Genomic DNA, 21855 nt, shown 5'->3' on the forward strand with positions numbered 1-21855 from the left:
ACAAGCAGGACGATTAACTCCGTCACCCCACGGACACTTTGCAGACGTGCCGGGCTGTCCCTGGACCAAGGCGCCGGTGCGAAGGTTCCGCCGGCACTGGGACGGTCACGGTGCTCGATCACTCCTGGCTCTCTTGCCCTGACAACCCAGGGTGTCCCCCGGCTTGCGCCAGAAGCTTTGGAACATGTGGGTTCCCTCCAGGAACCAGAAAACTCCAAAAGCTTCTTGCAAGAGCCGCAGGGCGCAAAGGGAGGGGAGGACGAGGGGTGGAGGAGGCGGCGCTGTCCCCACCTGCCTTTTCTGTGCCCGGCGCTTTGTTTTCTCCTCTGCAAACCCTCCTCCCCGGAAACTTCCCAGCCAACAGCCCAGACCTGGCTGGCGGTGCCATGAAGCAGGAGGAGGAGGAGGGAGGGTGGGTGCGCTGGGAGAGCAGGAACCCATTGAGCGCCCTCGTCCCACGAGCCGTACCTTGCAGCCGGTGCTCCCCGCAGCAGGCTGGGCGAGCAGGGCCCGGGGACCTGCCCCCCGCCGCCGCCTTCACGGAGAACCAACCCTCGCCATGGCGGAGCGAGCGGCGCGGCCTCGGCACGTGGGCACGGAGCGGGCCCGGCCGCGGCGCGGGGGGCATGCCGGAGACACCATCGCCCTTCCAGCTCCCCAGCGCCAGAGCAACGCAACGGGGCTTTCTCGCTGCCAAAAAGGGTTGTTCCGCGGCTCCCCCCATCGCCACCTCCCCTTCCCCGAGCCCCCTTCTCCTCATCTGCTGGACACCGGCAATGGGGCCATTAAAAGGAGCTTGGGCAGGGGAAGGAGGGAGAGGAAGGCTGGGAAGAGCCAAGCGGGCTCTGCTGCTCCCTCCCCTCTTTCCCAGGCTCTCTGAACTCGGAGGAGGAGAAGCGGCTCCGGGCTGCAGCCACGGCAGCCGCAGCGGGGAGGAAGGCAAAGGGACGCTCAGCACCTCGTACCGGGGCCATCCTGGGGATTTTGTGGGTTTGCCTTGAGATGCAGTCTGAGTGCATTAGCGTTTTTACACCAGCACCCACGTCCAGCCCTCGCGGGGCTTTGCGTGCTCTCCAATTATTGCTGCACCCCCTGCTAATGGAAGGATTTGCCGAGGGCGGTTAAACACCCAGATAAAGAGAGGTCACTGAAAGCTGGTCAAGGATGCTATAAAACAAGGCTTCTACAGCTACATCAGAGGAGACTGAGATTCGATACCCCTGCCAAAAAAAACCCTGTGCTGGTCTTACGCCAGCCACCTGCATCCCACTTGACAAAAACAAATTCCACGTTGCCCTTTGGTGCCTGCGTGGACACAAAACTCCAAGAGCCAGACCTCTCACCAACTCAACTGCAAACGCAAAGCCCCTCGCAGAGCTGTTGGGTTTAGATTTGAGCCCAGTACAACTTCCCAAACCTTAGGAATAACTCCAGTAGGGCTTATTTGCTCCAAGTGCCTCTTTTCCTGTGTCACGGGGCAGGGACCGTTCCTCTCCAAACAACGTCCCATATCCAAATTAAAAGTGCCCAGATTTCGCTTATGGGTTCCAGGTGTTCGCTAAGAATAACACTGGACGAGCGTCTCCCCCCATGGGGTATGTGGCTAAAAATGTTGTAGCGCGTGTGCTCCCGTCTGCTCCCGGTGTGACAAATTTCATTCCATGGAGCATGGTAATTTTATTTTTCTGCGCGTTTCAAGCAGACAATATAGGTGACAGAACATCTGTACTTCATTCAACCCCTGTGCGTCATCCAGCATTTTCTTGGTATTTAGCTATTGTTTTCTTTCTTGCTTTCTTCTCTCTTTTTTTAAAACAAACAAACCCACAGGGTAGAGCAGGCACACTGCAATACCAACCCCGAAGAAATAAATAGGGCTGGTTTTGCTGAGTCCTCTGTGTTCTGAGGAAAACCCAAAGCCTGGAGCTTTCCCATTTTCAGGACAGCACAGAAGGAAATTCTTGGGCTGGTATCATTTGTGCCTGGAGGAGGCGGGGGTTGCCAACGCTGCCTTGCAGCCCCACATCACAATTGTCCCTTGTTCCGCAGAGAACAAGACTCTTCAGAGATGCTGAACTGTTTTACAGCAGGGCTTCGGAGTCCAAATCTCCAGTTTTTGCTGTCTTGCTGAAGCCTGCGCCACTCAGTCGTTAACTCAGAGTTTTCCTCCTTAAATCCTAAGCGAACAGCCCCAGCCCTGCGCGGGGAGCTCCTTCTGGAGCACAGAGCCACGAGCACCTGCATCCGGGGACCCAGGGACACGCTTCGCTCCATCGCCGAGCGATGGGCTCCTCTGCATCGCCCCCGGCTCTGGGGAGACAGGACCAGGCGCTGCACAGCTGGCCGGGCTCGGGGAAAAGCTGTTCTGCTCCAGGTCAGCACAGCCGCCCGCCCCGTTCCCCCGAAACACGTGCGATTAGATCATGCGCTGCCGGTCACGTACTCCAAAACCGTGTGGGAATGAATGGTCCAACCCCCTCTCAGGGTGTTCGCCCTTCCAAAGGTCCGTGTTCCCACACCCCGTCCTTGCTCCCTGCCCTTCACACCCGCTCCTGGACCCCTAAACCACCCAACGCCCCCGGGAGCGCCGTCCTCCCCTGCCCGTCCCAGCCGCTTTGCACCGCCTCGTGCCCCTTTCTGCACCCTCTCTAAGCGGCAAGAGGTGATTTTGCACTCGCGCCGAGCGGTCCCGGCCCTGGACGGGGCCTCCGTGGGATCTCTGCTCACAAACCCCGGGAGCCATCGGGCGGGGAAGAGCCGCGAGGCAGCAGCGAGACGGAGTCTGCACGTCCGCGACGAACCCGGGGCTAACAATAGCAGCAAGCGCCGCTGAGAAGCCTATAAATAAATCCATATTCCTCCTGTTTTTGCTTTCCCCCGGCGCTGACCTGCTTTCCAAGCAAAGCCGGGAAGCAAAACCTCCCCTGCTCCTACCTGCCAGCACGTGACAGCGCTCCCAGCCCTGCCACCAAAAGCTGTGCAAATAGAGAAAAACCCTCGGCCGGTCCCCCCACGCCTGTCAATTATAATTACAGCCGAGCTCTCCAAAGCCGCCATCAATCACCCCGACCCTGCCCTCTCCCCCACCCTCACTCCCCGCGCGTTGCCTAAAAATAGCACGTTCCAGCACAGCCCTTCACCTCGTGCCAAGCGCCCGCTCCCCGGCCGCGCACAGATGCTCCTTCTCCCTCCTCCTCCTCCTCTCCTCGCGGCAGCTGAACACACAAGAGGAGCAAATACTCCCCGGACGCTTCAGCCTTGTCGGCAGCAGCGAATTTACAGCCTCGGTGCTGGCGGCGGAGCCGGCACCGCTTTGCAAGCGAGGTTTGCCTTGTTTGCCCACGTACCGGCTATGGTTTGGACAAGCTCCCCAAACGCGTAAGGGATGCGGTGGGCAGCGTTTCAAGCTGGATATTGCGGGATAACCTCAGTAAATAAAGGAGATGGCTTTCCTGCCCGCAGCATTTGCGGCTGGGCACGTCAGGAGGGCGTCAGTCGGAATTAACCGGTGGCCGTCCTGCTTTGGAGAGCCTGGATGCCCTTGTCCCCTGGAGACTGGGCTGAGATCCAGCAGCCTCGGGCCACATAACCCACCGCCGTGTCACCGGGCTGTTTCTGCATGTGGGTCGCTATCATTGCCACTCAAAATTGCTTAGGCATTGCGAGGGCGCCCACTGCAACACGATAAAAATGAACGAAAAAGGAGTAAACAGCCAGGCGCCTATGGCAGGACTTACAAGATGGGTCCTGCAATCGGTGGGGGTATCACCAATTGCGTTTACACAACAAGGTAAATTTGGGTTTTGACTATAGTGGAATATATCCAGAGATTGCTTCGTAGAGTAACTCTGGATTTCTGCTAACAAAAACCAGGATATGGCCCATAAAGTGTTACAAATTTTCTCACCACATTGAAAGTATCCCTGTATAAGTTATTTCTGCTTCAGATCCTGCCCCCTGCTTTGGATAGTACTGTGTTCTGGATTCTTGATCCTGCAAAAGCTCTATCCATCGGGGGTAAGGAAGATTGCTGCTGCTGCTGCCACTTGCCTTAGAACCTGAATCATCAAAAACCGCACATCCTGCCTTTTAGGGCTATTTATTGAGATAAATAACAAATAGCTCACAAGCCTCTGGCCTTCTCACTTCTTTTGATACAGACCCTTCCAGAAGGAGTCTGCTGGATTCTGCCTTACGCATTCACTGCTGCTTTTCCTTGAAATATGAACATTCGTCACATGAGTCAGTTGGTTAATTATGAACCTTAGTGTGCTGTTAACATGCCCTGTAACACTGCAGCGCTTTTGTTCAGTACATCTTAACCAGCAGAGTTAGATAAGTAACTATCACACCAGTCAGATCTGGCATGCAATGTTCTTCTAAATAATTGTTTAATGGAGATAAACTGTTTTCATAGGTAGACTCGAAGCAGGTGGAATCGCCATGGCTGGTTAATCTGCCTAACAAAGGACTACCTAGTTTTTATGAATTACTGTTCTTGCCTGCAGTTAATTCTTGCCACAATGCAGATTGCTAAATCAGTGCCTTTTTGTCCTTCAAAACTTGGACTCTGGGATCTGAGGACAACGACCTCCAGTTTACATTCTCGAGCTGCTGCATTTAAATCCACAGCCCTGACTATCTCCACGCAGATCAGCCCAGTAGCTCTATCTGCACACGCGTTTCTCGAGGCCCGTTTAAAAACGCAGCCGCTGTTCAGATCTCCGTGCAGCTCGACAGCGTCAGGGCTCAGCCGAGGAGCCAGCGACGCTCTGCACGCCCTTCCCCTTCTCGCCTCCGCCCCACTCGGCTCTCCGGACTGACAAACTGTGCAGATCTTACCTTCTTTGGCCTCTCGTGGTGGGACACATGCTTCTCCTGAGCAGGGGACGTGGACCGACTCCTCCTTCCAGCGATGAAGGAGCCACCTCCAGAGTGACGCGAGGTCTTCTGAGGTAAGTGGGGAAGGGGAGAGGCCGTGCACAACAGGGGAAAAAAGAAAAAGAGAGAGGAAACAGTGTTAGAGAGTCCAGCGCTCACTGTTCCGGTGAGCAAAGTTATAGGAGACGGCTTGTCTACCACATGCAGGACCAAACTCTTTTTGTACCAGCTGCCCAGTCTGGTTCCTAAGGCGGGGGGCCCAGCGGGTAAGTGCCAGCGGGCCTACAAACACGCGGATCTAACTCCCCACACCGCGCTCCTGGCGGGCCGTGCGCCTCTTGTCAGAAGAGAAGCACAGCTGCTGGGAGACCGTCCTGTGAAGAACAGGCTAAAACGGAGCAGCAACGTCGCTTCGACAAACCAGGACCGAACAGCGTCGGTAAACTCCACGCAGGCCTCCACCCGGGTCAGGTCCTGAGGCCGCCGGAGGTGTCCCCAGCGTGACTTTGAGGGCACGCTCGAGGCGTCAGTCACTGGACGTGACAGCACTGACGAGCAGGAAGGAAAGTGGGAAACGCCAGCAACAGAGGCCCCCGAGACAGAAAGCTGCAGTGAGAGGATCCAGTTTCCTTTTCGCTGGAGGGGGGAGAGCAGGTGTCTGCTAATTATGCAGAACAGGGAAAAGGTTCCTCTCTTTCCTCTCGGTGCTGTAATTAATAGGGGAAAGTCCTTTGCCTCAAATATCCCTCCAACGGTGACTGACTCCACGACTCCGGGCTGTCTCTGTCCCCGGCAGGGGCTCTGGCAGTTCTGGGTCACCCTCCTGAGCTCCCCCGGCCCCCCGGAGCGCCCAACATCACGGCTGCTCTCCTTTCCTGGGGCTTAATCCTCCAGCCATCCAGAGCCAAAACAGATGGGAAAAATTCAACCTGCAGTTTTGACGATGGGTTTAAAGATGCTGGAGAAACGCAAAATGAAAATTCATCTTTATTCTGAAGTGACTCCGAATGGCCGAAAGGGGAAGCAGGCTGCAAACCGTGTTTACGTCTTCGTGGCAGTTCTTACTGCTCTGAGCACAGGTGCAATCTAGGATGAAGACGATGCCTTTATGTGACCAAAAAAAAAAAAAAAATCCATTGCAGGGATGAAGAAACTCACCATTTTATTGAAGTGGTACTTGCAGTAGCCACAATATTTGACATTGTCGACTTCTAGGACTTCCTCTTCACATAAGAGACCAGCCATCTGGGCACTGAAATACAGGCAATTAGGAGGAGGATAAAGCAAATCGTACAGCCAGACCACATTTCCCATCAAAGGGCAAAGAATAGTTCAGGATACCCAGGCAGGGTCTTGAAGTTTCCTGTTCTGCTTGGCAAACGGTTTGCAAGGAGCGGGGAAACGCTCAGACTCTTTTAAATTCATGTTAAGGTCTTCAGAATTGTCAGTACTTTTCTACCAGATTGTCTCGCAATTTTTGGGTTTTTTTTAGGGGAGACCAGTGACAATTCCAGCGAAAGACATATCACGAGCGAGGAATCCGTGTGAAGCTGGGAATCTCCCCGTTCTGCTGATAAGCAATGCTGTTTTCAGGCTGTGAGGGTACTGAGCATATCAGCCCTTCAAACCACATCATCTAGATGCTGCTCTTGCATGTGCTCTGCTGGAGAAGGAACATTCCTGGGCTGTGACTCAGCTCGTCTCGTCTTGGATTCCACCCGTCCGAGGGAAATCCCCAGCCCTGTCCTCAGCTGGTGAAACCTCAGCCTTCCCGGGGGAAGTTCCCCTCACCAAACTGCCTAAGGATGCGACACCCCTCGCAGAAAAGAAAACCAGGGTGATGAGCCCGACCCCCCAGCCCAGCGGCCTCAAAGCCGTAGCAGCAAAACTAAAATCTGGGGCGATTCCTGGGGTGACGCTGAGGGGCTCACCAGGTGACGTGGAACGCCTGTCGGCAGCCGTGCCGGTTGCAGGCCATGCACGCTCCCGAGGCTGCTTTGCTCTCCCTGCCCTGCTCTTCACAGATGTAGCAGGTCTGCCAAAAAAAAAAAGAAAAAAAGAAAAAAAGAAAAGGAAAAGTGCTTACTCAAAGAAGCAGAAAAAACGTCTGCTTCACCCTCACTGATCACCAGGAAGCAAAACCTCCAAGAACTCGTAACTCCGTGGCCAGTCACCTCCCTCCTGCGACAAGAGCTCTGGGCTGTTTCTCAGTGGTGTGCACAAAACTCATGCATCTTTCCTCCCAAAATAACAACTGCGTCAGATCCAAATGTGGAGAAACCACCACGCGGCTCCAAGGTGGAGCTTGCTCAAGTTGCAAAGGGTTGGGGAAGAGAGAATGGAGGACCAAAAAGTTATTTGCGAGAATAGGGATTCACTTTCTTAGTTATATTTAAGGAAATTTGAGTACCTGGAAGTTAAAATAAATGCGACAGGGGATGTGGGAGGATAAGATGACCCCAAAAAGTCAAGGCGGCGCAAATAGACTTGGGCAGCAGGAGAAAGAGGTGGCCTTACCTTGTTGAAGCGGTCGTGGGGTACGTACTGCAGGACGATGGGCTCCATGGTGAGCACGTTGGCGAACTGCACCTCTGGGATGTACAAAGCACAGACGACGTGCGCCCACCCTGGGGAAGGGGACGAGACAGAGCGGAGATTCACGTGGGGCAACCCAGAAGAGTCTCAAAGCCAGACAGGGCTGCGGGCAAGCACGGGAGTGCAGGGAGGGAGCCAGCCTGAGTAAGGCGTTAGATTGGAAATCCTGCTTGTTGTAACTCGGTTAGGAATCAAATCCTTTGTGGGTGAAAGACAGACAGGTACCACCTCCAGATTAAATAAGAAAGCAGAGATTTTTCCGAGGAAAAGAAATGTGCAACGCTCGTCATCCTCAAAAGCACCATCTCAGGACTTGCGAGCCAGAGTTGAGGACTTAACCAAACCCAGGAAAAGCATCCAAGCTGTAAATGATGCCAAGGGGACAGGTCTGACGGGCAGTCCCGCGCCACTGGAAACAAAGCTCCCTTTATTGGCTGTTATCAACACCTGAAGGCAGCTTTTTTTCAGCAAGCCAAGTTAGATTAAAATCTAAAGCCACCAAGACACTTCTCAAATCAGATGTATAAGTTGGAATTCCAGCTGGTCAGGACAGAACTGAGAAAGTTTGAAGGTCAGGAGCCTTTGGGGGCTGACCCACACTGGTATGGCTACTGCACTGGAAGGATTTAGCTGGAATTAGGATGGATTCACCTGAACAGGCAGAACCAGACTCTGGGATTACAGAATCATAGAGCACTGTAAGCACTTGAGCTCTATAATTCTGTGCAGTGCCATGGTGGCAGCACTTCTTGTGCCTGTGCACACACACCTGACCAAACCATGCAACGACACATTTGGAAGAAGATGCTCTATTATTATAAAGCAACCCCCAACACGAGCCTTGGCGCTGCGCAGAGGGACTCACCTCCGTTGTCCGTCCGTTTCAGGGCTCCATCTTTGTGGGGACACAGTTCGCATCTCTTAAAACGAAACAGAAACGACAAGTTGAAGCTCACTCCCAGGGCCGCGGGGCCAGAAAAGAGGTGATTCATTTACAGCATGGTTAAGAAAGATGGGGCTGCTTTCAAAGAGAGGAAGTGGAAGGAGGGCTGAAAGCGGTTTGGGTAGAAAAAGATACTCTGACACAGCTCGATATCTGACGGGGACGTATTTAAAGCCTCAGCCCAAGAGCCACGGGGCTACAAGTGAACCTTGACTTTCATGGGGCTTTTTAAAAAAAGCTTTTAGACTTTGTGGTTGGGGAGTAAAACTGAAAACCATGACTCAGAGAGCAGAAGGCAAATAAAGAGAAGCCATTATCTATCTTTGCCCCTTTCCTTCCTCCCTTCTCTCTTACTCTTGTGATATTTTTTCCAGTCTCACGAGAGGCGGCTGAGGCTGTCGTGACGTTTTGGCTGGTGGGATGTGGGGGCCAGTGGGGCTGTGCCCCCCACGTCCCACCAGCAAAAAGTGGCACCGTTGTCGTTGGCAGCCCATCTTGCTTTCCCTGTGACTTAGTTTGAAATACGGATGGATGGACAGATGGATGGATGGATGGACGGATGGACGGATGGATGGACGGATGGACGGATGGATGAATGGATGGATGGATGGATGGATGGATGCAGGAGTTTCTCACTGCCAGAGGGCTGGAGAGCTGCTCTCACAATTACTACGGAAAGCCTGGCAGAGCCAAGACAGAATAAGAACTGGGTTAACTGAGACACTGTAATAAGAAATTTGCACTTGAAAAGGCCCCTCCGCTCTCCCCTCCACCCCTCAGATCAAAGCGGCTCTCCCACCATGCGATTAGCAGAGCTCTGATTGTAACAAGAGGGGTTAACAGCTCCATCGGCCCCACACAAGACTTTTAATAGCCCTGCCTCTAAATGACAGCTAAAGCCTTCACATGATCTCTTACATGAGTGCCCTCTGGCCATTGCAGCTCACCGGGCTTCCCAGACAATTTGATTACAAAGTGGATGGGCTTTTGGTTGCTTACTGCAAGCACAGCAGCATCCTCAGCATCCTTGAGGGACCTGAGCATCTGAGAGGGGTTATGAGCAGGGCTTAGCGGTACCTCTTCCTTTCATTCAACACGCATAGAACGAGGCAGTCTCCAGGGTTTTTATTTCAACCCTGGGAAACAGAGCTTGGTTGGTTTAAAGCAAAGTCGTGAGCGGTAAGGTTAGAGCTCCTGACCCCCTGGAGCTTCTAACTCCGGGATCTTCCACCAAGTGACTCCATCTGAAGTTGGGGCTCCTGCGGTCTTTCCAAAGCTGAAGAGGGAACCGAGTCCACCTCTCCAAAGGGGAGACACAGAAATCAGGAGACACGTGTTTTAAAGCACTCCCTAAGGAGTGTAATATTCCCCATGCCTCCATATCTCATCCTCAAAGCAAAAGTATAAATATTTAGCCAATAAATATGTTTGTTATGGACAAAGCCTGTAAACCTCTTTAAGATACTTCTATGAAGGCAGATGTGAGAAGAAAAACATTGTTGTTTTTCAAAGGAGTTTGACACACAGTCATTGTGAAAGGAACACGAATATCAATTCGCCCTGCTGCTGCTGTCAGCGTGCTTTGCGTCAAATAGCAGCCTCTCTCCCTCAAGGTCCTCAAGGCAGTGTCTGCGGGCTGAAAATGCCCTTCTTACAGCTGGAGAGAGCGAGACGCAGAGAGATGCAGGGAACGAGTCGGACCCGCCAGCCTCGCTGGACCACGGAGCACAAACTCAAAGAGTTTCAGCAGCGGAGCCACGCGCAGATCTCCTAAGACCTGACTCATTTCCCTTACTCTGATCGCGCTGCTCTCTACATCAAAGAACGAGATTCTTTTTAAGCATTTACCCATCTGCGCGTCTGTTGCTACGGACGGCTGGTGTTCAACTGAAAAGGTGAGGGATTTAGACAGAAAATCATCCCCGGCTCTGCTTGGGAAGGAAGATTATCGCTGTTCAGTTATTACAGGAGCAGGGCTGAATGGCACGGGGCTGAACGGCATGACTGAGCCCACCACGCATTGTCTAACAGATTTCACTGAGGGCGACTTAAATAAGGAGCCACCTGCGGGGTCATTGTTTTTTTGATACCTCGGAGGCAGTTTGAAGTGCATAGTGTGCAAACGAAAAGTTACGGTCCTTGCGAGGAGCACAGGTGAGAAGGACTTTGGTGGACGTGTATTTCTGGAGCTTACACTGAATTGTAGCTAATGCAGAAGAGGCTCCTCTGCCTGCACGGCTGGGAGAGCGGCGGAAGGAGGCCCACGAAACCCAAATTCCTTTCTCTGCTATGAAACTATCCGCAGGATGTCAAACCGCTCAAAGACCACATTTGATCTTCTTTACTGCAGCGCACATAAAAGCAGCATCTTACAGCGGGAAAAGAGGCTCAGGTCTGAAAGTCTGGTGTTGTTTACACTCCGGCTTCCAAGGAAGAATGAGTTAACGCGGCGGGGAAAGCGTGGGACAGATACCTCGTCCCCCGCGCGCTCGTCTTGGCCAAGTTCTTCGCCCATCTGCGGAACAGACTAAACGCGCGTCCTGCAGCGAGCGGGGTCCCCAGCTCACCGCAGCACCTTCCCCAGCTGGGTGCTCCAGAAAACCTTCAGCTACCCCAGCTCGGAAGGCAGAGCAGGCACTAATAAATGCTGTTCGTGCTGACCGAGGCCTTTTGTACTTGAGGAAAGCCAAAGCTTCATTTAAATCCACCTTTAGGGAAGCGAAGGGGGGCAGCTATCGTGGATTTTCTGCACGGCAAAAGCACCATCCGTGGCATAAGTAACATGTAAAGATGGACAGCCGGTGGGTGCAGCCATATCCGATACGGGCTCTGCAGAGGAGCTGGTGTGTTATTAACCCACAACCCATTTTACTGCGCAAATGCCTTTGCCACACAGATGGAGCGAAGGGGCAGCCCTGGCCCGATTGTTTCCACCTTCCTGCCTCACCGGGAAATGCCAGAATTAATTAAGAACATTCGTAAAGCGTTCTATACTGCTAAGCTGCTACTTCGGCAGAAACTAAACCCCTGATCCGGCTTCCTGTCATTTTCTCGGCTGTTTTACAAGCTCAGAAGACTTTATGCAGGAGACTGTTGCTGCGAGATGCGAATGCCAATCCCTCTGTCAGTCAGATGATAACTTTGACATTATAGCAGCATCTCGGGTGATGCCAACATCCCTCTGCTCCAAAAATTTCTGGGGACTTGTATGGAAAAAGCAACAGGGAAACCACCTTTTATCATACCATTAGTTTTTGGAAGGTTGATGTCTCCAGACTCAAAAAAATTGACATTGATAACTTGCCTAAAAGCACCTCTGGCAGCATTTTTGTTGAAACGGCTAATAGCATTGTATAAAATCCTTTGTTACAATTATTCCTCTGCTCTAAACAAGCTATAGCAGTGCTGAAATATCAGGCTCCAGCACTTTGGCCAGGGGACGGCGAAGGGCATCGAACGGCCCCATTCGGTGCAAGCACAAGCGTGTCCGTACTCACCACCCGGGCGGCTCTCTCTTGAGATTCACATTTCCGACAGAACCAGGGCCCGGTAGGAACCTGGACAATTCCATAGCAAGCTGGAAGAAAAGCAAAGAGAGTTCATGTCACCATCTTTAAATCAGCTGTTGAATTTCTCAGGTGTATATAAAAGTTTACCAGAGCTGCCATCGGTCAGAGATGGGTAGCTGAGACAAAAATTACACCTATAATACACTTTATTTCCCCTTCCAGCTTCCATATCCAGCAGACAGCCTTTTGCAAGATGTGCAGTGTGACACATTTATTCCAGTTTTCAAACAAGCTCATGCCCAATATGAAAAATTCCTATGAAAATCTGGCCTAAGTGGGAATGGAGCGCTTCATACACTGTGCCTAGCAAACACAAACGGAGCGATTTCTTACCCCTTAACTTTTCAAGTGTCACTAGTGCTTTAAATATGAAATGGGTGGCTATGAAGCACCTTAAGCATAAATAGGACCAAGCTAAAATCTCAGCATCATGAAGGAAATCATCCCTGTGAGAACTCAGACAGACACCAGGCGAAACTTCAATTTCTCCCGCACACCCCGAGGTCCGTCAGTCACATCCAGCCTTTCACACATCCAAGATCGCAGAACTCGGGATTTTCAGGGCTGCTCCCAGGGCTCTGTGTTAATACAAGTCTCCAGCTGACAAGCCAATAAAACTGCTGGTTTTATCCAGCTCTACCACGCGTCCTTCTTGCCTTCTGCATCTCTGCTGATGCTCCCAGGGTCTCCCTCTGCAACCTGCAGCTTCCACTTCTTTACAATCAGCTCCTTTCTCTCATGGGGCACTGTTGCTTGAAAACTGTTCACCTGCGGCAACCTTCTCCCTCTAAACATCGCAGGTTGGTCTTTGTGAGTCCCGAAGGAAGCGTTCGTGACCCTGAAAGGGCTCTTAACCACCACGCAGGTGGGTTTAAAACAAGATGCTGGTAAAGATAGAGGTAAGAATAAAGCTACAAACCTCAGAGAAGGGTATAGGAGTCTCCTAGGAAAGAAAAAATTATATCTTCCTTATTCCACCTTCAAATGCGAACTGGCGGTTGGAATAGAATCCCAGTCACTTGAGACATTTGAAACTAGGTTGGGCAAAGCATCTGAAAATATCCTGCTGGAAGCGCTGCCGCGATGTCCACCGGGGCACGGACCGGCCACCACCCACAAGACGTTCTCCCCATCTCTCTAATGTCTGTTATTTGGCATCGGCCAGGAAAAGGAACACAACTGTAGAGTTAAACCCAGAGAGCTGACTGCAAGATGAGCCAAGGCGTCTGCATAAGCAAATAGAAACGACATGAAAGCCGGGACGGAGGAGCCGGCTTGGGTCCATCTTTAGCTGCGGGCTCCGCGCCAAAGCGAGCGCTCAGCTGGAGCCAGCGCGAGCTCCTGTGCCCGCTGCTCCAACAAGGAAGAAAACAAGGAAAAACGCAGAGCATAAGTAAGGCAGAGTGGAAAGTACAATTTGTGTATGTTCTTAACCATCTTATTAGGGTCTTCATTTCCAATCAGGTGTTTTTGCTAACGTTTTGGAAAGATTTCTAACCGTGGTCGCAGAAACAGTACCGATATTTTTAAGAATTGGTCCTAATGTGTAGCTATAACATAAGCTTAAAAAAAAAAATCACAGGATTCTTAATTTAACTGTACGATCATTTCAAAAGGTAACTTTGGTTTTGCGGATGTTCAAGCAGTACAAAGAGATACCAGAGCCAGTGTGCGACTGCACAGAATGACACAAGATGACCCAGATGATCCCCTACAGTGGTTTGTTTCTATTTAAGAACTAAAAGCCTCCCAAAACACCGTACCACTGCTCAGCTTACGAGCAGGCTTCAAAAAGTGAGGGTTGAAGAACATCCACTACACGCTGCTATGCCCCTTATGAGTTATTATATCCTGAAGGACTCTTACAAGACCTAAATAGACAGTTGTGTTGCCAAACGCTCAAGCGGTGCCCTCTCGGAGACTTTCCCAACGTGATCCAGCTCTACCAAACAACACCCGGTGCCGCTTCCTCAGCAAACACATCCAGCCCCCGGACCTCTGCGGGCCTAGAAACAGCCACCCTAAGAGAATCGAAGTATTGCACGTTTGAAACCACTCCCGGCAGCAAACAAGTGCTTATATTAATCTTCGGAGAGGGATGCTGATGCCCTTTGTCCCCCTCCAAAAAAAGACAGCGATGAAGAAATCTATGTGATTTGATAAATAACGGGAAGAATGGAAGGCTTACACCAGCTAAATGCAAACAGAAAGAAGTGTCCGTCCAAAGAGGCCCTTCCATGCTGCCGGGTCACTCGGAGCCACCCCGGAGAGGCTGCTCGATGACAGGAGACACCCAAACATCGCCTCGAATGACGAGAAATCCCCGGCCAGCCTGGCTTCCTCATCCAAATTCCCCTTTAGTCACCTGGTTGTAAGTGACTTCTTACCCAAGCCGTGAGCATGGATACACCAAACGTGCGCCGAGCAAAAGCAAAGCCCAACCTACAGACCCAGAGACCCGCGGCGGCCGGGCGGGCAGCGCTGGACACGTTCGCAGCTGGAGACGGGAGCGGGAACCGAGACACCGGGAGCGAGACTGGCCGGGGAGATGTGCTGGTGGATGGGGAGGATAATAATAGATGGAAAACCAGACACGCCAGATGAGCCCAGGAACCTTCGTGTGATTCAAAACAAACCAACCGGGATAATCACTCTGCCTTTCTGCTGGATTTGAACGAAAGCAAATTTGGGTTTTTTATTTTGGTTTTTTTTTTTTTTTTTTTTGTTCGGAGACCTGAGGACAAACTTTCCAGCCGTGTGTTAGGGGCGTGCTCCAAGTCATTTAAAATGCAAATAGCCCCTATCTCTGGGAGGAGAAGGGCTGCCTCCCTCCCTCCCTGCCCTCGCAGGGGGCAGCCGGCCCGGGGGGGTTACCCGGGGCCATGTGCGGGGTACCGGAGCCCCGGGGGCGCCCGCGGTGCTGCCCCCCCCTCCCGACCCGGGGCACCGGGGGGCGGGGGGCCTGGGTGCCCCCCCCGCCCCGCGCTAACGAGCACCCCCGGGAGGTGCGTGTCCCCCCCCGTGGCAGCCGATGGCCAACTCCTCTCCCCCCGCGGCCCCCGCCGCACCGCGCTCCCCCCGGCGCGGGCTCCGCCGGCGAGCCAGGCCAGCGGCGACACCGTTATTTTGAACAATAGGGAGAAAACAAAGCCCTCCCCGCGCTCCCCCCGCCGCCTCCCCCGCACCCCCCTGGCCTCCCCGGGGCGGCCGGCGGGGGGAAGCGGCGGCGGGTCCCCGGTGGCGGCGGCGGGGCCGGGCCGGTCCCTTACCTTGGTGCACCGCCACATTGCAGCCGTGCCCGTCGCAGTACACCAGCGGGTTCTCCGCCCAGCCCCGCTCATCAGAACAGACACAGCAGCCTCCCACCATCTCCTTCATACTTCCATGAGGGTTTCCTTCCCCCCCCCGCCTCCCTCTACGCACACACTCCTCCCTCCTCCTCCTCCTCCTCCTCTCCCCCCTCCCGCCCGCCGCCGCCTTTCACTCGGCCGCCCCGAGGGGCGCGGGGGTGCCCGACCCCCCGGCAGGGCGGCGCGGAGCCGGGCGGCGCTCGGGGGGGACACGGGGACACACACACACACACACACACACACAGGGGCGGCGCCCCCCCTTAGCCCCCCCATACAATCATGGCTGCGCCGCCTGTAAAATTTGAGGTTCAGGGATTGCGGGCTGGCTGGGTCGGGTGCATTTCTCTGCGTGCCTCTGTGCGTGGGAGATTAATTATTATATTTTTTTTTCAATCCCGGCCGCTTTATTTTTTTTTTTTTCTTCTTCTTGATATGCTTCCTCCTGTCCTCCTCCCCACCCTCGCCCTCTCCCGAGCAAACCGAGCAAGAATCCGAGTGTGCACCCGCGTGTGCAAAGCGCTGGATGAGCGCCCGAGCCAGCCAACATGGATCGCTCCGGAGCGATGAGTTGGGACCGTTCCGCAAATCCCATTATCTCCGCAATTCCTCGCTGACAGATCGGGGCTCCGCCAGCGCCACCGCCTGTCCTGCTCTCCCAGGCTCCTTCTGGAGGAGTTTTTTTTAACCCGTTGGCACCTGTTTTGTTATCTTTGCAGGGAAGGAGAAAAAAAAAGCCCCATTTGGAGGTTTATGGCCGGTAGGGCGAACGGCAGAAATCAGCTGGAAAGCAGTACAAATACATAATCCTAGGTTCTAGTCAGTAATTCTGTATGGGATTGCACCTGCAAGTCCCAGAAGCCTACGGAGTATCATAAGCCCCCTGGTGCATCATGAGAAACAGCCCTTGCCTTGGACCCATCACCCAGAACAGACAAGGAGAAACGAGGAAAACCCAAGCACGGAGCACATCAGTAATTAAATCTTAGAAAAGAGGCCTAGGAGGAACCCAAAGAATTCATGTAACATGTTCCTACGGCTCCAGCTTCCACCTGAAATCGTCTGCCTGAGGCCACAGAGTGGCTCGGAGGGAGCAGAGCCCACGTCTCATGGTCTCCATGTAGGTCCTTGCTCAGCCACCTTGCTGTCCTCGGGATTGAAAGGAAGGGCCTGGTGCCAGACCGGGCAAAGAAACAGTAGAAAATGTAGCAGTGAACATTTTTTTGCCTGCATTGATAAAGAAAACTACATCTTCGACAGTCGTTATACTATTGTAGTAGGGCTGATGGAGGATCGAGATCCAGAAATGGCAATTAAAAGGTGCATATGAAGGTGCCTGACTTGCGTTACTACTTTTCAATTCTGTTCCTGTAAATCCTCGGTGTTTAAAAAAAAAAAAAAAAAGTGTTGTAAATTAGATCAAAAGGAGAGAGTATTACATCTTACGTATGGGGTTCATGGAATCACTGCGCTACCTGAAATCTTTTGTCCCTATTCTTTGTGGGTCATGAGCACTGAACAGAGATGGTCATGGCAGTGAACGAAACATCAATGAAAAAAAATCAAAAGCTCTTCTCTCTGCCTCCAGGAGCAGGCACTTGAAATCGTCCTCAGATGCTGGCATGTACGTGAGTAGCCAGGAGGCTGCATCTCTACTCGAAAGTCGCTCTTCAAAGCCATCGGCGTTTCTGCAGAAAGGTGCCCTCCCTGGAACACGAGCTCCGCGGGTCTGCTCTGCAGGCGCATCGCTGCGCTGACTCCGCCAGAACCGTTCCTGGTTTGCAGCAGCTTAAATAAGACCAGGAACAGCGTCACCGGCTCTTCTTGCTCAACGTGCTTCCCTTGCGACGGGTAGTCTGGAAGGCCAGCATATCCCGACATAAAGTTCCAAAATCTTCTCATCAGAGAAGAAACCCATTCCAGCAGCCCTAATAATCCCCAGTTTAGCATCCTTTACATTGCACCTGTTCAAGCGTTGCGGTGAGGGGCTGGAAGGCAGACGGCGCCCTGAGAAGCTGCCTGCTGGGTCGCTGTCTTCCTTTTATTGCATTCCTTTGAGAGTCACAGGGGCAGACAATACGTTCACCACATTGCTGGAAATTCACTCAGCCTTAGCTCACTTTTCTGGGAGGGTTTCCCCTCTTCTCCCCCTCTTTTTTTTTTTCCTTCTTTTATCTATTGTGTTATGAACTTGTTTAAAAGAAAAGGGGGGAAATCTGGCTGGTTGCCTTTGTAACCTGGAGGAGATCCTTGCGGTTTAAGATTGTCTTCGACTACAGGACAAAACCCTAAACATCCGCCGTCCCCTGACGGTCTTGGTTCCAGTTGGCCATGCCAGCAGACACTTGGACTTGAACTGCAAATTTGCCTTTAGGGGATTAAGTTCCAATTTACATAACTAATCCCTGTGGTGAGGAAAAGCCAGGCCAGGGAGGAAAGGGCACGGCGGCTTCTTGAGAAAAATTTAGGGGAAAGTTACAACTGTGAAAACTGAGACAGGGAGATATTTAATTGATGTTGTCCATTTGTTATTTTATCAGCCAGTGGTTTTTAAAATCTGGCCGTGTGTGGGAAGCAGGCAAAATTAAAGGGGTATGTACAGACTCATGGGAACCGCTGCCCTTGTGTGTCTCAGTCATAACTTCAAACCCAAGTTACAGAAGTTATTGCTAAACTTAGTCATTTACTACTATATCCAGAAAATTTTGGATAAGGGAATTGGCCTCTTCAATGGCTCACACATCACAAACAGAGCTGTTTGCCTTATCTCTGTCTGCAGTGCTGTTGTTGCACATGATCTTTCGTTTTCTGGGGGATCCTTTGCATTTACTTGGTTAGTATTTAAAAATAACATAAGCTTAGTTATCATCCATGTGCCTGACATGGAAATTCTTGAGATATAATAAATAAAATACTCTCACCGGAGTGTAAGGCCATACATTGCATTTTCCAGATTATTCATACTTCAGATATTTTATTGATCAACCATATACATCCTATGTTAAAGAAAATTCTTAAAAAATTTTAAAAGCAAGACAATTTATCTTTCTTATGATAACTGCATGTGCTCTTAGGAAATTTAAAGGCTGATGTGTGTTAGAGGAGGGCTTATGGCCTGGCTTGCACAAAGGGTCGATGCAAGAACCGCTGGGATGTACACACTTAATGGCTCTCAGTGATAAATTGCCTCTCTGCGCAGAACCCCAGGCTTTTCCAGCAGCTTCTCCTGGGAATTAAGACTCTTCCTTCCTCCATTTCTGAGGAAACTGTCACTTGAGATCACCCCGAGTAAGGACTGGCATTTATCTGGGTCCAAGTAGGGCTAACACTTGCCTATTCGTGGATGGGCAGACCTGCGCCCCTGTTTAACGAACCTGTTTGCTTCGTCAGGTTTTCTCTCACTCCTCTTGGGCAGATTGGAGGGAATTGTGCCGACAAGAGCAATAATCCTTGCCAGGCAGCCGAATCCCTTCGAGTCACCAGCACGAGCCGCTGCTTCAAAGCACAAATCTCTGCGATGGAACCGCGGGACCAGTTCCGCAGACAACGGCAGCCAAGTCGCATCCTCTGTTAGCAGCAGCCGCCACGGAGAACGTGACGTTATCGGAGAACTCGCCAAACCGTGTCTCTTTTAGAAAGGTTTTTTTTCTCATTTTTGACCAAACTTTTCATCCTTCTCACTGACGCTCGTACGTTGGGCTCTTTGCCTCTCCCACATATAAAGCTGCAAACCCACAGTTCTGGAGTTTCGCTACCTTTGCGGTGGGTTTATAAAGGAGATAAGCCTTGTCCCTTTCTCTCCACCACTAATTGATTTCATTACCTAGCAACAAAAGAACCATATTCACAGGCTGGTGGGGCCAAGGAGTCAAAATCTGGGTATTTCTCTACACCATAGATGGGGAAATCCCAACGGCAACCACTCAGCTCTGCGCTGCACATTTTGCTACGGTTTAGGGCCTCTTAACTCTCTTTTCCCATCACCAGATGAGGAAAAATCCCACCAAGGTCTGCGAAAGCTTCTGGTACCGCAGGGACTGCGACCTGCAAAGGCAAAGTCTGTGTTTGAACAGGAGCTTCGGCGCCTCCGCAGCCGCGCGTGGCTCCCGAGGGAGAGAAACCGAGACCTTTGCCCCTGCTCCTCGGTAACCACACCTACCAAAGCGCGGCTTTGCGTCCCCGTTCTGCCCTGCTCACACCCGCACAAAAAAGCATTTCCTCCAGGTATCTTTTCTTAAGAAACAGCTCTGTTTTGTGAAGACATTGGCGAAAAGAAAAGAATTTATCAGCTTTCGGGACAGGTCGGTGAATCGGCGCTTAGAGTTTATTAGATGTGTCACTTTGCGCTTACTCCATTTTGGGCTAAATTCGGTGTTTCTCATGTAGCAACGCGCACATCAAAATTCGGAGAATAAAGAAATCCAAAGGCACGCGCCCCCGGCTTGGCCGCGTCAGCGACTTTCTGGCCTTGGCCGAGTCCCTTCCGCCCTTTGTGCCCCATTTTCCCCCTTTGTCCGACCAGCTCCCCACTGCAGAGCACTTTGGGTTGTTTGTCTGAAAAAGCACGATATAAGTGCGAGTTATTATTCATTAAACAATGTCATTAAGGACTTTGAAAGGAAACACTGATGTCATCAACAGCTTTGGAAGGAAATAGTGCTATTAATGACTTATAAAGGAAAAAAGTAGTGATTAAAATATCTTCTATGCCTGTCTTGTTTTTTTTTTCCTTCTAGCAGCTTAAATCAAGTGAGACAGTGGATCATATTTGTCTTCATGGTTTTCATGCATTCAAAACAGTAAAATTGATTAATATAGGAGGTCACTGTACAGGAAGATGACAAATTCACTTTTGGTATTAAATTACTCTTTTATGAGTGGAAATATTTTGAAGGGATCGTTAGAATCATTCTCTTGTCTCCCTAAAAGCCGAAGCTCCCACGCTTTCATGACATACCCGTATTTTTGACCGCTTTCCAGCCCACTTACCCCGCTGTCGTCTCCCACTGGGTGACGGCGATTCCTACGGGTCGCGTATTTAAAGTGGTTTCGCTGTTTATTCACTTCTTCCTGCAAAAGCGAGAATGTGCTACAGACCGTGTAGCTGAGGAACATCTCCAAAACAAGTCCAGTTTAACAAAGCTAATGGGATAGTCATAAAATCACATAAACATGGCTTTGGAAGGAACTTCAAGAGACCAATTAGGCTAATTCCCTACGGGGAGGCAGATCCAAGGACTTATTAGTGCCATATTATTTTCATTATTATTATTATTTACATTAGGCAGGGAAAGTACACAACAATTACCAGAGAAATAAGTGATGTGGTCTATGTCCAGAAACCAAGAGTATTTTTAAGGAGCCTGTACTTAGGCTTTCAAGCCCGTTCTTAGGAACCTAAACAGACGCTCTGGCTTTGAAACCAAACCCAGCGCTGGAGCTGCTCCATCCCTCTGCTGATGCTCGCGGAGCAGGACCAAGGCTTTGGAGAGCGTTTCAACTCTCCGGGGGTGCTTTGGCATGGAAAAGTGGTACGTACTTCCTAGATTCGGGCCCTGATTCTTCAGCCTAGGTCCTGATGTGAAAAGGGGGATTAATAATCACAAACAGATCCTTTTTTTAATGGGAGGTAGACACCTGTTTCCCTTTGTGCCTTGGGACTTTTTCCTCACATTCCTGCGTTTTTAGCGCCTTTAAGAAAGACTTGGCAGTAATTGAAGCTTTGCCTCTACCCACCAGTTGCTCTCACTTAATTGGTTTACAAACCAGTTTAATTAAACACTCTGTTTTGACATCCTTGCATTGGTTTAGAGCATTGCATCAGCTTAGCTTGCAATTGTGTGTTCAGCTCTTGGCGACGCGATCGGAAACTGCCTTTAAGACAGGAAACCTGAGGTAAAAGCCTGAAGGTAACAGCCCTGCAGCGACTGCACAAAACCCCGTCGTGTTTCCAGGGCTGAAAATACCCTGAGCCCCACGGCACGGCGAGATGTGGGGCAGCCGGTGGGGACAGACCACCATCCATCGCCACCCCACTGCCAAGCCAAGGCTGCTAAACCTGCCCAGGGTCAGGCTTTCTCCTCCCTTCCTCCCAAATTACTCATATATATACACTTATATTTATGTGTATATAATGACTTCTCAAGCCGTTTTCCAGTATGCAAAAGCTTCCATTACAGAGCTCTGCAGGACAAGTCCTGCACGGAGCTGCACAAGCTCTGCTGCTGCTGCACCTTTCACCCCGGGGCACCCGGCGCTGGGGAGGGGAGCCAGCTCCCACCCAAACGCCTCCTGCTCCCTAAAATTTCTGCAAAAAAGTCTATATCGACAGGCCAGGGGGTGTGCTGGGTGCTGCAGGCCTGGGGGGGCTGCCGGGCTGCTGCTGCCGATGCTGCCCGGTGTCCGGTGCCCGGCCCCGGGTCCCAGCCCGTGTCGGTGGGGCTGAGAAAGCCCCGTGAATATTGACAGGAAACGATCGGTGGCTTTTTTGGTTGCGAGCTGCAGCGCTGAGGTTTAGGCA

The 21855-nt window shown here is 51.6% G+C and overlaps 1 protein-coding gene across 2 annotated transcripts in view; it reads right to left on the bottom strand.

Annotated features, from left to right (window-relative positions):
- Positions 1–15369, bottom strand: part of MLLT6 (MLLT6, PHD finger containing) — a 41206-nt gene extending 25837 nt beyond the window's left edge. Inside the window, exons 1-7 of one of the 2 annotated variants that reach the window (XM_065651083.1) lie at positions 15258–15369; positions 11917–11996; positions 8342–8396; positions 7399–7508; positions 6813–6916; positions 6040–6133; positions 4843–4950 (exon numbers count right to left, since the gene is read on the bottom strand). In XM_065651083.1, the coding sequence (XP_065507155.1) occupies positions 4843–4950; positions 6040–6133; positions 6813–6916; positions 7399–7508; positions 8342–8396; positions 11917–11996; positions 15258–15366 (660 nt within the window). In that variant the 5' untranslated portion in view covers positions 15367–15369. The remainder of the gene's footprint in view (positions 1–4842; positions 4951–6039; positions 6134–6812; positions 6917–7398; positions 7509–8341; positions 8397–11916; positions 11997–15257) is intronic. The other variant, XM_065651082.1, reaches the window with a different exon arrangement.
- Between the last annotated feature and the right edge of the window lie 6486 nt (positions 15370–21855).

The sequence above is a fragment of the Caloenas nicobarica genome, chromosome 24 (genome assembly GCF_036013445.1).
Source record: "Caloenas nicobarica isolate bCalNic1 chromosome 24, bCalNic1.hap1, whole genome shotgun sequence".
Taxonomy (NCBI): Eukaryota; Metazoa; Chordata; class Aves; order Columbiformes; family Columbidae; genus Caloenas; species Caloenas nicobarica.